The sequence below is a fragment of the Punctularia strigosozonata genome (genome assembly GCF_000264995.1).
Source record: "Punctularia strigosozonata HHB-11173 SS5 unplaced genomic scaffold PUNSTscaffold_14, whole genome shotgun sequence".
NCBI classification, from domain to species: domain Eukaryota; kingdom Fungi; phylum Basidiomycota; class Agaricomycetes; order Corticiales; family Punctulariaceae; genus Punctularia; species Punctularia strigosozonata.
Genome location: NW_006767446.1, coordinates 854,737 through 868,544, shown reverse-complemented (window position 1 = coordinate 868,544; position 13,808 = coordinate 854,737). Strand labels below are relative to the sequence as shown.

General features: G+C 57.5%; 4 protein-coding genes across 4 annotated transcripts in view; 1 reads left to right on the top strand and 3 right to left on the bottom strand.

Annotated features, from left to right (window-relative positions):
* Window positions 1-1,039: 1,039 nt before the first annotated feature.
* On the bottom strand, window positions 1,040-3,484 carry PUNSTDRAFT_137988 (uncharacterized protein; the record flags this gene model as incomplete). The annotated part of the gene is made up of 4 exons (XM_007387646.1): window positions 1,040-1,223; window positions 1,283-1,359; window positions 1,415-1,969; window positions 2,024-3,484. The coding sequence occupies 4 exons, from the start codon at window positions 3,482-3,484 to the stop codon at window positions 1,040-1,042; spliced, it is 2,277 nt and encodes a 758-aa protein (XP_007387708.1).
* A 2,662-nt stretch (window positions 3,485-6,146) lies between these two features.
* PUNSTDRAFT_122546 (uncharacterized protein) lies at window positions 6,147-9,247 on the bottom strand. The gene is made up of 7 exons (XM_007387645.1): window positions 8,926-9,247; window positions 8,755-8,866; window positions 8,237-8,692; window positions 8,134-8,184; window positions 7,974-8,082; window positions 6,651-7,917; window positions 6,147-6,595 (listed from the first exon to the last, which is right to left on the bottom strand). The coding sequence occupies exons 1-7, from the start codon at window positions 9,129-9,131 to the stop codon at window positions 6,247-6,249; spliced, it is 2,550 nt and encodes an 849-aa protein (XP_007387707.1). The 5' UTR covers window positions 9,132-9,247; the 3' UTR covers window positions 6,147-6,246.
* Window positions 9,248-9,935: 688 nt separating this feature from the next.
* On the top strand, window positions 9,936-10,808 carry PUNSTDRAFT_137986 (uncharacterized protein; the record flags this gene model as incomplete). Its single annotated transcript, XM_007387644.1, has 5 exons — window positions 9,936-10,117; window positions 10,178-10,328; window positions 10,382-10,543; window positions 10,628-10,668; window positions 10,721-10,808. 5 exons carry the CDS (start codon window positions 9,936-9,938, stop codon window positions 10,806-10,808), a joined length of 624 nt encoding a protein of 207 aa, XP_007387706.1.
* Window positions 10,809-11,611: 803 nt separating this feature from the next.
* The window catches only part of PUNSTDRAFT_146130 (FMN-dependent alpha-hydroxy acid dehydrogenase), a 5,008-nt gene continuing 2,811 nt past the window's right edge, over window positions 11,612-13,808 (bottom strand). Inside the window, exons 8-13 of the mRNA XM_007387643.1 lie at window positions 13,098-13,699; window positions 12,850-12,951; window positions 12,631-12,766; window positions 12,333-12,514; window positions 12,158-12,248; window positions 11,612-12,090 (exon numbers count right to left, since the gene is read on the bottom strand). Coding sequence (XP_007387705.1) covers window positions 13,655-13,699 — 45 coding nt within the window. The 3' untranslated portion in view covers window positions 11,612-12,090; window positions 12,158-12,248; window positions 12,333-12,514; ... (1 more) ...; window positions 12,850-12,951; window positions 13,098-13,654. The remainder of the gene's footprint in view (window positions 12,091-12,157; window positions 12,249-12,332; window positions 12,515-12,630; window positions 12,767-12,849; window positions 12,952-13,097; window positions 13,700-13,808) is intronic.

Genomic DNA, 13,808 nt, shown 5'->3' with positions numbered 1-13,808 from the left:
GGTATCTCACATGGCACTGTCTGTCGGTAGAAGATAATCAGATGATGACCGCGAGTATCAGCTCGGTCTGCGCACCCTGCCTTGATACCTGAGGGCAGCTCTTCTGTTACTTATGCATTTGGAGGCCGTTAGCCCAAATGTGAACGAATCGATCCTGAGATATCTTCCTCCTCTACAAGGATGTCACCACGAGTGTTCCGGAGTGTGTCGATCTGTGTGGTGGACGAGGACTTCAAAAAAGGAGACGCGTGACGATTTGCCTCCCGCCACGACGACGCGACGGCCGGTCTCGACGACTTCCTTCCCATTCCCGACTCTCGAAAGTTGACGCACGTACTGCCTGGCCAATATACTCAACATGAGACGATTCTGTGAAGTCTGAAAGGAATGCCAAACGCGGTCGCAAGGACTTGGCTCGGACGAACGATGTCGACCTGACCCCTGGCTTGGACGCACCAGAGCCTAGGATACGTTTCCCGTACACGCGGGAATCACCCACCGCATCTCTCCTGCTACTTGGAGATTCAACTCATCTCGAAACTTGTATGTCCTAACACCGTCCCCAGTCGCCTTCGATGCTCATGGTACGCGCATACATCCACTGTACATCATGGCATCGTGTTCATTCCACTTTTCCCAGGTCGGAGCCGGGCCCACCGGCTTGATACTTGCTCTGGTTCTCGTTCGCAACAGCACCATTCATCATCTAGAAGGGTAAGGCCTCCACCCTGAAAGCGGAGAGGACCCGTGTTGGAGGTAGGCGCTCTCAAGACTCAGATAGAGCCAAGTCTATCCCTCCCTCGCGTAAGTTCCCAGAGGATGGCGCGGGCTACTATACTTTGGCTGATAGGTGTTTCGACTCCGCACATGTTATATATCAATTCGCGGTGGGGCGAGGCCGTCATGTATAACGTCATCTTCGGAGAGGTGTAGGTTCCAAGGCTGGAGACCAGAGCAACTGGTACTATTCGTTGTAGCCTTATAAGCACGGTATCCTGAGCCGTTACAGCCCGACCCAATGACATACAATGGTGCATGTTCAGATCCCTAGGTGTATATACGGTGCCCATCGGAGCGGCTCAGGCTGGACGGTTCGCAGTTTCGTGACGGCCTCGTCGAGGGCGTACGCGATGTCATCGGGGTCGATGTGATCCAATTTGCTGCTGAATATCTTCTGGTATACAGATCGAGCTATCTCCGGCCCGTCTGCGTCCGCCATGGACCTTTGCAGTCGGTTGTAAGTCGGTATCATAGAAGTGGGAAGCTGCAAAATGGGACTAACCAAAGCGTAGCGATGACGCTTTTGAATCCTGCGAAGAACATGGCGGCGGCGAGATGGACCACCTGATCAGGCTGATTCTGCATGGGCACGTTGTTCAGTCGCACCATGATCTCGACTGGTATTGGTACTCACGAAGTCACCTTTGGCTGTTTCGCAAGCACTCAAGAATGCCATGAACGCGCGAGGGAGGGGTACAGGCATGAGTCGTTCGATCGTGAGTTTCTCGTCACGCAGAATGAATCCGCTCTGCAACGGATTCTCCAGATCTTGATGGCCATGGCACGCGAGGTGAAGGATATTCGTCTGTGGCAGCAGCTTTAGCAGCGTCTCCGCCGTGATCCCGTTTCCGCCCTCAATGCAAGCGTCGTCTGCGGGAGGCAGCTCTATTATGGCTCCGCTTGATAAGACCGCACGGATCGCTCTCGCTTCTTCGCGCGTGTTGATGAGGTCGCTCCACTGTGGCATGCTCGACCGAGGCGTTGCAGCGACGAGCGCGTGAACGTCCTCCTTGAGGATGGGAGAATACGCGTTTCTGGCAGCAAGAAGGGACCCGATGGTCGGTATGTAGGAGGAGACGACGTAATCCGAGCACCACTCTCCGCCAGCACCGGCTGCATGGATCGGTAAGTGAGCAAAGTTTCCAGTAGGGCACCACCATATGCGAGGACGGTTTCGACCTTCGGCGGGCTAGAAGCAACTGGTGAGCCTTATGCCACGATAATGTAGAGGGTTGTCTCATACTTCGAGCCCTAGAGCACTGAGGACGGGTCTCACCACCTCAATCCATAACTGGCGCAAGATTTCGTCGGCAGCCGTCCTTCGAGCCTTCGGGATTTTCGATTTTTCCATCTTTCTGCAGTCGCGCATCTCCGCCCTGGCATCCACGATGATCGACCGCCACTCCGTGCCGGAATGTGCGAGCCAAGTATCAGGAAGATGTTCGATAGGAATGCTCACACAGTCGCCCCCCTGCTTGAGAAGGATAGCGTGGCACCCCAGCGCACTGGAAACCAACACTACGACCGGTCCTCCTTCGGATGCCTTTCTCAGCGTCGTAAACTCGTCGTGTAGCAGGAATCTGTTCAGTCCAGGTAGTTTGCGAACCTGGTTGAGCAGCGCGTTGTATTCTTCGATCTGACCTCTTCTCCGTGCGATCTCCGCTTCGACGGCACCCGTGTTCTCGCCCGTAAACGAGCTGTCGCGCACTTTCTCCAGCTGTCGGGCAAGGATCAACAATCGTTCTCTGAGCTCCTTGGGCGCTGCGTCGAACGGAGAGCGCAAGCGTAGTGCATGGGTCCAGAAGACCGCACGGCCCTGCTCAAGGATTTCCAGAGCTTTCTGAGATGAGCCGATGATGAGCGCGTGAGATGCGCCGGTGAGAGCGATGCTCTGGCCGATAGCCAGCGACTGGAGTCGGGTATGAAGATGAAGATCAAAAAAGGCCACTCGGGGCAGAAGTCCCACGACAAGAGCGAAGATATCCAGCAGTTGGCGATGTGCTGCGGCCTCAGAGGAGACGATATCCTGATATTGCGACACCGCGATATCAAGTATGCGACGTGCTCCTTCAATTCGAGAACGAACGTCCCGGTGTTCGTCGGATAGAGCACTGGCTAAATGCGAGAGTGCGACCCGGATACTCCGGTAAGGTGTTCCTATCTCCATGTGGAGTTCTGCTGTACTCACGAGATACTGATACCTCTCGGGACGCCCGGGAGGCAGCTTATCCAATAAGCCGGTGATAATCTCCAAGGCATCGTTCGCGTCTTGGTCGCTGCGATTGAAGCGAAATCTGACGATATGACAGTCGGCGAGGGTGCTCAGAAGTTTAGGGCCCTCTGTTCGCTGAAGCATCACTTCCTTGATACGTGCTAACTCCGAGATGGAGCGGTCGATGTCCGCGATATTCCCTTGATGTCTCCCGCGGCGTAACAGAGCTGTTGACAGCTCGAGGATAACATCGCTGCGTAGGGCATGATCGGAAGCCATCGTATCCAGGACGGTGTTGCCGAGGGTAATGGCCTCCTCTAAAGTCTCGATAGAGCCCCGAGCATCAAATAATATGGCAAGATGGGAGATAGCGTTGGCACAAACTCCGACATAAGACGCATGTGAGGTCCCGATGCTTGCCAAGGCATAGCGATCCCATTTGATGGCTTCATCGAGATCAGAGATTTGCCTTGTCTCATTAAAGCGGAACATCAGTGAACGCGCCAGATCGCGAGCGGGAATGAATCGCTGAGAGTGTGTAGTTGGAATTGAATCGATGATGGAACGCCCGAGTTGAATAGATTCTTCGAGATGACTTATTTCTCCGGTCCAGTGGTACCGCAGAAGCAATCCGAGTGCAAATCTGCCCACGTACACCCAATAGTCTGCTCGGTTGGGAGGACATAGTCGCAAAACTTCCCGCCTCAGAGTGACTGACTTCTCGAGTTCGCGCCCATCTGATGGAGCGAGCTGGTGCCGAAGGGCGAGCAGATCTCCTACCACATCGAGACCAAGGACGCGCGCAAATCCAGCACCAGAAACTTCTTTGAGAGTGTTCAGTCCAAGTTCAATCGCTTTGTTGAGCTCATTGATAGCGCCAGAGCGCAAAGTCTTCATATATAGCGACCAGAGCATCCCATTTACTGTCTTGCATCGATCAATGTGCATCTCTGGACATAAGTGCACGGCCTGCGCATAAACATCAAGGCATTCATCCAAATCTTCTGGTCTTCCGAAAAATTGGTATCGGCAGCGTAGATATGTCCCTAGGAATCGCAGGTGTCGATGTTGATCGTAACAATGAGATGGAGGCAGGTCAACCAAGGCCTGTCGCTGGATGTCGACTGCTTCGTTGATCAAAGCGTGAGACCCGGTATCTCTGAATAACTCCATCAGAATCCATGCCATATTCCTGCGAATAGTTGCTGCCAAGTAGATTCCCGTTGCGCAGAGTGAGATGGCTTCTCTGCAGAGCGACTCTGCAACGATCCTATCTTCTTTCCGGGAAACGTCATCTGCATTGCTATCCAAGATGCTGGCGAATAGCCCCAGTACTGTAGGGCAACGTATCCCAGCTGTGCAGCACATAGACAGGGCTTCTTGCCCATATTTTACCGCAAGATCCAGATCGCATTGGTCGTAATTGTGCCTATAGCGATCCACGTATAGATCAGCCAGCCGAACGAGTATGTGATATAGCTCTGGGCGGGGGTCGAGCGAAACGTCCAGTTTCGAATTTGGGATTGTCGCGCTGACGTAAGTGGTTCCCTGTGACTCCGATAGGAGGGCCTCATAGTGCTCGATGCACTGCTTTGAGGCGTCGAGATCGCTGTTCTGGCAGAATCTCTGGTGGAGTTGGAGTGCTATATCATAGCGTTCATTCGCCTCAGATGACGTAGCTGCTGCAAGGTGTAGTTGGATAATATTTAAAGCAGCAGAGCAAAACAGACTTACTCGCGCACTCGCAGATCTTTTGTCCGTCATCAATGCTGCCACCATCTTGACCATGAGCGATTGGGCCCACTGTGATAGGTTCTGCAAAGGGTCAAGGGAATAAGTCATTATAAGCGCAGTCGAACACCACGGCAGAGAAAAGTGACTGAACATACCGGTTGTCGTATCTGCTTCGACTTCGTCTTGCATGTTGGTCACTTTGCTCGCTGTATTGACGGACTGGACTGTTCCTTTATATATGCTTTGCCGATGCGAGGCGCGGGGATCACAGCATCGCGCCCGTAAAAATAGCTCTACTAAAATTATCCATAGCATGTCTGACGGTGTGGTGTATCGTAGCTCTGCAGAGACACTGGCGCGTCGATGTCCCATGTTTCATGAAGCCGACGCACCAATCAAACTTGCGTCTTGTCCGCCTTTAAGGAACTGAGAACTCTCCGGAACTTCACATCAGAGTCATTACTAACCTGAAACGTCGAACTCAACAGATATTTCGTACGCCTTCCACACCGCGCTGCCTGCCAACAAGAATATGTGATCATGGGTGTATGTTGGGTGACCCATCATATACTACTATGCTGTCGGTTTTCCAAACACGTTCGCAGAGTTTTCGCCCGCGAAATCGCAGAGAGGGGTAAGGTTAGCCAGATCTGATTTTCCCGGCGATTCAATCTTATCGGGCGTCCGGAGTACCCAACCAGACGCTGTTCACCGCGGTGCCACAATACAAACACTCCTTGATCGCGACGCAGTGTTTCCGGGTATGACTACTGCTTGCTTGATGAATGGTCTTCGCCTGATCGTGCGCGCAGGGGCACACATTGGATGTGAGGACTGGGGGCGTCGGACGTCCACCGGCACCTCAACATCGCTTTGGCGCCGTTGCTGCGGAGCTTTGACGCACGGGCCCGCGAGTACAGATTCAACGGAGGCGGTGGATGCTGGCCGATTTCTGATTTGTTGTGTTGAGATGAGATGAACATGAACGCGCAAAGCACTGCAGCAGACTTCAGTCCGAGCACTGCGCCACGGGTACGTGATGATACCGCACGAACAGCGGGAGCTCGCAGAATTGTTCGCAGAGATTGAAGAGTAGCTTACGGATGTTAGGTACTATAGATAGACTTTCATGTATTGTAATGCACACTTTGGCTGAGGCGGTGTGTTAGCTCTACACGAGCCGACGGGAACCGTTGAGGCCACTGTGTCCCAGCTCGCAAAAGCGAGGCCTCGGGAACCGGCTGTTCCGGTATTGGGACCGCGCCGGGTAATACTACCTACTACCTACCTACCAACATACAGTGCACGAGGCATGGAGACCACGTACTCCCCACTTGGGACGTCGATGAGAAGATTGCCGGATCACCTGTCACTGTACAGGGGCAAGTTATGCAACGAGAACTGGCCGCCTTGCTTGCCGGGTAAATCAGATTGTGCACCATTATGTACGATTGGCATTTATGCATGTCCAGAATGAGAGAAGAGATATTATAGAGCAATTACCCTAATCAACCAAAACCTTAGTCCTCCATGGGCTCAGGCCGCGCGCCCATCGTCGCATCCCGTCTCCTCCTCAACGCTCCCTCGTACGCCTTGCTCACCCACTTGATGTACCCCACTTCCGCTATCCTACCGGCGGCGACGAGTCTATGATGTAGAATCTCAAGGTCGGCGAACGTCAGCAGCGGCGGGACGTGGTCGTCGGGGATCTCCGGCGCGGATACGAGCCGAACGAGCGGGCGGTTGGCGTAGAGCATCGTACGCGCGGACCGTGGAGCCGCGAGCGGTGATGGCTGCTTGACGCGCTCAGGCGGGTAGACGGTGGCGAAGTGACGGACCATCTCCGTCGCGCGGTCGAGCTCCTTCGCACTATGAGATATCTTCGTCAGCACCGACCCAGGAAAGACTACATGGATATACACACAGCGATACTGTCCGGATCATGGCGATGTGCGCGCGTTCGACCAGCCGGGGTTCGAACCGCGCCTCGCCCGCCTTCCACGCCTCCTCCACAGGGCCCCACCTGGACCAGACCTCCTCCGCGAATGCTTGCGCCGCTTGACGGTCCCGCCCCTTCTTCGCAATCGCACAACGCTCCAAAGCTTCGACATACGTCATGGGGTTGCGTTCTACCCCTTCGAACGCGTCGAACCACAGCTCCCGACAACGATCTATGGGCGAGTGTGCGTAGTGAACGGAAAGATACGCGTTCACCAGGCGCGGCGTGAGTTGAACATATCGAAAATGTCTTGTTGGATCGTTCCGGTTGGCTGCCGCTGTGTCATCCCTAATCTGCGCGAAAAGGAATGTGGCCTCGTCAGCGACCTCGTTATGCGCCTGCGGCGGTATGTGCGACATGGGCTTCCGGCCGCCCGCTGCCTTCACCGCCGCCGCCGTCGTTGTCGCCTCCTCCTTCTGCGCAGCCTCCTCCTCCGCGCCTGACGCTTTACCACCTGCCGCCGCCTCTGCTTCCGTCTCGCCCATCAACACCGTCATCCCCCGCACGAACGGCGGCTTATACGCGGCATACGCATGGAACACGTGCAGCATCGCCTCCTCTGTCACCCTCACCTCCCCTCCCTCCTCCTCCCTCACCATCTCCGCCAAAATCCACCTCGCGCGCCCGAGCTCGCCCACGCGCTTCGCGCCCTCCAACAGCGCGCAGAACGTGCCCTCCGCCGGGCGGAACGCGGGCACACCCCGCGCGTCCCGGGCGCCGTCCAGCATCTCCTTCGCGAGCCGGAACGCCTCCGCGACGTAGCGCCTCCGCCCGCTCCTCGCGCACGCCAGTATGACCGCGTTGTACGCCGCCTGCGTGGGCGCCACTCCACCGACCTGCATCTCCGTCCACAGATCGAGCGCGCGCTCAGGGTCAGACCGGCTGCGTGGGGTACGCGCGTCCGCGAGGGGGAACGCGCACGCGCGGATCATCTGCGCGTAAAGCACCGTGTCCGGGTGCGGGTGCGCAACGTAACGCATGTGTGCGAACAGGTCCCACGCGCGTGCGTGGCCCGCAGCGGTACGCATATCGAACAATGATTTGAGCGAACGCGAGTAGGAGCGCATCGGCGCGGGGAGCGCGCGCGATTCGTACGCGTGCAGCGTCGCGAGCGCAGTGGAGGGCTCGGCCCCGGGTGGGGTGGCTCGCAGATGAGATTTGACGTGCAGGTCGCGTTGATGCTCGGTGGGAGCTGGAGACGACGTAAGCCGCGGGTAGGACGTATATAAGGAACATGAGAGAACGCACTGGGGAGGAATTTTTCGATGAACCGTTCGGCTTTTGCGGGGTCGGCTGTGTTTGCGTACAGTGACAGGACCTCATCATAATGCTCCTCCGATACAGGGGCGCCGTAACGCTGCCACGGCTATAAGCTTCCACTCTCAATCCCAGGTGATAGACAACGCACCTTCATGAAGTCAAGCGCAATTTCGGCAGAATGGCCGTCACCTTCGTTCACCTAGTATTAGTATCAGCGCAATGTCCCGACCCCTTCGACCCGACGAACTCACGCAGTGGCGAATGAGCGAACCCCACTCCTCGGGCAGCACCACTCCCGCAGGCATCTTCATTCGCTGCCGACGCGAGAGCGGCGCAACGTGCGTACTGACGGCCTCTAGCGTCTGTACGAGTGGCTGCAGGCGCCGAAGGACGCGATGTCGTGTCTCGTGTCCTTCAACCGCGATTTGACGGGAGACTACGGGCTGTCCTGAGGGTTGCGCGCGCAGCTGTCGCAGTGCGCCGGCGAAGGATGAAGATGGCTCGGCCAAGGGGGTAGGCTCGACTTCCGCGAGGCGGACGGCGAGTCCCTCTACGACAGACTTGTCTTCTTCTCGCCGGTCAGCTGCATGAATATCAGCGGCGGTTTCGGGCTGCTGGGTTGACTCCGTCGGCAGGGCAAGGAGGTCTTCATATACGCTCATGAGATAGTCCTCGGAGTAGTGCGGACGTTCTGATTCGGGCTCCTCCTGACCACGCGCCGAGGTGAGGACTCATCCTACGCAGACGAGCACGCACAAGTTTGACGCACCTCCGGCATTGCTTCCCTCAGCGCCCCGATCCGATTTTCTTGTTCCGACGCGATCTGCGCAGAAGGACCCGCCTTTGGACCCGCCTTTGGGGGGTGCCGCGGCCTTTTCAACCTTCGAATGCAAAGCGTCAGGGTCAATCAATATAGACGAGAAGAAGAAGAAGAACGCACAGTCCTTCGAAAGGCGGGCGCACCGTTGGCGCGCTGGCAAGTCCGTACGGCGACGGCACCTGCCTTGGGCTCGCATACGCGACTTGTTGCAAGTGCCTCGCGTCCGTCTTGGTCGCGAAGCCGCGCCTGAGGCTGTGGCGAAAGCCGGAAGAGCAACTTGGCATACGCGTCCGGGTCAGGTCCACGAGAGTGGGTGGTACAGACATGGCCGAAAACAGCCAAACGTCTGATACGCTGACTAGGGTTGTGGGTATATGTCAATAACCAGCCACGGTCCAGGAAAACGCGACGAGAACGTAGAAAGGTAGAAGGAGAGTGTGGGAGGCGGAGGAGGAGACCGAGCCAAGGCCAAAGGCAAGCGGCAGCCTGGGGGGGGTGGAAATTTCAATCGGTAATTGCCGAGCACGACCTCGGCCGCGAATTTCCTTGGTTTTGCTCCAGTTCCATCCGCATAGCCGTTGGATGGGCCCTTGCTCTACAGAACGTTGACTTCAACAAACGCCAGATTGTGCATGGGCGCGGTTTCTCCAGCACAAGGAATCAAGGGCGAAAATCTGCTCAGCTCGAAGCTGTACTCTGCACGAGGTGTGCATGCATACCAGAGCCGTGATGCGCAATCGGGAGTGTCTGGGTACGTCAAGTATGCGGAAAGGATACTCAACTACCTTTGGGTGTTTGCTTGTGCTCCATCGGTCGCCAGAACTCACCCGGAACGCGCGATGTACGGGGCTGTGGACCGCCGGACGCACTCAGCCATGACTCGGTGGTTTCACCATCTCAGCTTCCGAATGGATATACTAGGCCAGCAAACCGTGCAGCCGGCACTGTGAATCTGCTACGCGTTTCTGAACTCGGTTCTTGACACTGATTGTGGTGCGCTGATGGCTGTGGAACAACGGCAAGCTTGAAGGATCGTTACCTACGCTATCATCTGAGGCAACATACATCGTTGCGCCGAGATGCTCTACGGGAGAGAGCCACCTCAAAGCCGGACGGCTCGATCCTCCCTCATGCCTCAGGTTTCCTCTACAATGTTCACACAGTACCATCTCTCTCTCGGTGGTCTGCAGATCGGCGCGTGGGTAGCCACCCTGCTGTATGGCGTGATGTGCGTGCAAGCATACACGTACTACACGAGTGATTCGGATGCTTGCGGTAGTCGTCATGTCCGGACATTGACTGCGTGCATATGGTAAGCGCTCGTATATAGATCCTGTCATTTTTCCTTCAGCTCGATGATATTTTCTGCCAGGTTCCTGGACACGCTGCACACCGTGATCTCTTGCGTTTATATCTACGATCTCACGGTCACACACTATGGAGAGCCCAATTACCTGACATCCGTGCCCTGGTCTCTGCCTGTGGGAGCATTGCTAGGCGCGATCGTAGCGACTTCAGCCAAGGTACGTCGCTCCCTTCGTTCCTGCGGTCCGTCCATCTCAACTTCCACGCGCAGGCGTTCTTTACCTGGCGCCTCTGGAAACTCTCCCGCTCGACTTATCTCGCTTGCTGCGGCTGGGCGCTCGCCCCTGGTTCACCTCGCCGCCATGGCCGCGACGGCCGCGATGGCCACGCGTTCAGCGCGGCCGGCTTGTGCTACTACCTCAACGCCCCAAAAGTCGGAGTTACGCCGAGTGAGTGCTTCCGGCGATCGACTTGTTCTTCCGACCGCCCGCATCAGTGCGCTGAAGCTGGACGTCAGAACGCGATCTATCCTTCGCAAGATCATCGCGTGGACGCCGGGTATGCCTTGCCTGGTGCTGTTTTCGCCGGGCTCGCTGACCACTGTTTCCAGAGACGTGCTTGCTTACGAGGTGGGCATTTATTTTATTTTATTTTTGCTTGGTCTTTCCGACACCGATTTAACCGGATGCTCAGCGTAATTTCCGCCTTGATGGTGATATTGGTGAGTTACGAAGATGTTCGTGACCTGATACGAGCAGCCCCTTGACCCTACCTACTATCTACCAGCGCATCACCATGCCCCACAAACGGTACGTACCCGGATTTGAACCGCATCTCCGACGGCGGTAACTCGTCACGCCCATAGCGTTGTGGGTCGCGGTCAACATGTTTTACGCCAACGGCGAGAGCCGTCGGCTGGGGTTCACATGGCTTTTCCATTGACTCAGAAATGACCAACTTGGCTTCAGTGTTTTCGAACAGCCTGTTCGCGTCGTGAACACTCGCGCGGTATTGGGAAGGTCGGTCTGACTCCAACTTTAAAAAAGTCTGAATGCAGGGCGACGCCATCGCCGAAGCTTGGCCGTGAATGAACTTCCCGACTTGCAATTCATACCGCCGAGCCCACACCAACGACCCGCCGATTCATGCAAAAGTAGTGAAGAACCCACGGTATGAATGCGAGACCTCTGTAGAGCGCCGTTGTGGGTGTCTGGGTTCGAGCGTTTATATCTTAGGCTGTATATAATATTATTCTGTGCGTCATGTCAGTACAGTATTGGTACGTCGGAGTGAGCGAGCGTGAAGACGTATAAATTGTCTCAAACGCGCTCGGCTTCAACGGGTGGTATCCGAGTGGCTACATCGGAAAATGCCGAATGGATCGGGCCACGCGAGCCACTCCGCCTCCGAGAGCGCGGGTCTTCCGCCAACCAACCGCGATTTATCTTTTGCAAGTCGTCCACCATCCACCTCTTCACGACAAACCACCAAACTTGCCAGGAAAAAATCCGTTTTCTTCTCGACCGTGCAGACCGGGCGCGGTAACATGCTCCTGTACGCCCGGACCGCCTTCGCGCGCTCGACCCCCGACGTCCTCCGCCAGCTCGTCCAGCTCCGCAACCTGCCCGCCTACTCCCCGGGGCAGCCCATGCTCTTCGCGCTCGGCGTGCCCGCGCAGACCTCCGTCGACCTCGCCGCCGTCGTCGCCGCGCTCACGAGCCTCTTCCCGCGCAACGTCGGCTGCATCTCCGCTCCCCCCGACGCGGAGCACGTCAGCTGCGCCGTCGCCGCGTTCGACCCGGGTCGCTGCCTGCCGTTCCGCTCGACCGTGCCCGGGCGCGCGGCGACCCAGGTCGGGCGCTGGCACGCGTTTCGGGACAGAGGCAAGGAGGTGGACGAGGTCCTGCCGATGCCCTCGTGGGGCGAGTCAACGCAGGAGCTCCCGCCCCTCCCGCCTGAACTGGAGAGATTCAGCCCTAGGTCAGGAAAAGACACCCCGTTCATCCCATCTCTCTTCCTCCGCTGTTTTTCTGACGCCCTCCCGCAGACCCAGGTTCGTGAGCTCGGTGCTGTACCTCTCCGACGGCGCGCCGGAAGGGCTCCAAAACTCGTTCCGGCGACTTCCCAAGGCGAGAACGGTGAGTTCCTATGCTCCCTCCCATCTCCCCTCTTCCGTATTCCCCCCCATCCCCCCTTCTTTTTCCTCAATTCACGTCGTTAAGCTAGGCCTCATCGCGTCCTCCACGCCTTTCCTGAACGGCCGACCGTACACCCTCTTCCACAACGGCGAAGCCCACTCGTCGGGCGCCGTCGGCATCGCGTTCATGGGCCGCCACGCCCGCTTTCGCGCCGCTTTCGACTTCGAGTCCCTCAAACCGATCAGCCCCATGTTGACCGTCACGACGTGAGCCGCCCGCGTCTCCCTTCCTCCGTGTTACCCTTATTACGCCCCGATCGCTCACAGCGAACGAATTTACCCCCCCCCACCCCCCCACTCCCTCCTCTCTCTCGTCGTCACAGCTCGCAAGGGAACATCGTGCAACGCATCGAAAACTTCCCCGCCGCCCGCGTGCTCCAACGCGCCCTGCACCACTCCGGCCTCTCGCCCGCCGACGACCTCTTCCTCGGCACGCTCAAAGACACGAACGACGAAGAGGTAAAGCTTCCCACATCCACATCCACCCGTCCCTGCCCCCGCTGACCAACCTCCCCCCTATCACCCCTTCCCCGCAAATCCAGCCTTATCCCCGCCTATATCGCATCGTCTCCGGCGACCCCTCGCGCGGCATGCTCGCGCTCGACGCGGACGCGATCGCCCCCGCGCCCAAATCCTCCGTCAGGGTGCGTGCCGCCACCGACCCCGCCACCCCCCCTTTAAACATTCTCTCTCTCACTCTCAAGGGCAACGCACTATTCCCCCCCCTCCCCCCCTCTGATCCGCGACCCATTTTTTGCCTTTTATTCATTTATTTATTTCTCTCGCACAGATCTACGCCCGACCGCGAACCGTCACAGGTACAGGTACGGCCTTCCGCTCCCCGACCGGCGGCGCGCCCTTCTCCTTCCTCGTGACGCCCGCCAACGTCATCGTCCCGAACGCCGGCGTGACCGTCGCGGCGAACGCGTTCGTGGCCGGGAGCGAGAACGGGTTCGTCGCGCGCAAATTCGGGGCGGAGACGCCGCCGTGGAAGTGCACCGTCGTCGGCGCGCAGGTGGGCCTGCGCTGGCAGAAGAAGAAGAAGAAGGGGGAGGACGAGGACGAGGAGGACGAGGACGAGGACGGGGAGGACGAGGAGGTCGTCGAGCCGAGGAAGAAGGAGAAGAAGGAGACGACGAGCGAGGAGCGCTAGCGGTCTTCGACGGGTCACGCCGATAGCTGGGTGATTGCGGAGCGCTGATACGCGCGCGTACGCCCCCCCGTGTTTGTGCTTTTTCCCCCCCGAGACGAAAAGCGTATATATTACTACCGGGCTATCACTACACGGTGCCCATAGTCTAAGTGGTGTGTGTGTGTGTTCTATAACGAAGGTGCCGGGCGCGAGGTTCACGACGAGCCAAAGTACTGCTGCTCGACCCATTTGGTGTTCACCTGGCGAAAAAAAACGAAATCGGGATTGAGTACGTGGTCTCTCTGCCGCGGCGTGATCTCAAAAAGAAAACGGGAGCGTGGGGGGGGGGGGGGGGGGGGGGGGGGGGGA

Coding starts and splice junctions, on each gene's coding strand:
- PUNSTDRAFT_122546 (XM_007387645.1), bottom strand. CDS start 9,131: ATGTCTGTACCACCCACTCTCGTGGACCTGACCCGGACGCGTATGCCA. Junction 8,185..8,236: donor GTTCGCTCATTCGCCACTGC/GTGAGTTCGTCG, acceptor TACTAATACTAG/GTGAACGAAGGTGACGGCCA. Junction 6,596..6,650: donor ATGATCCGGACAGTATCGCT/GTGTGTATATCC, acceptor GATATCTCATAG/TGCGAAGGAGCTCGACCGCG.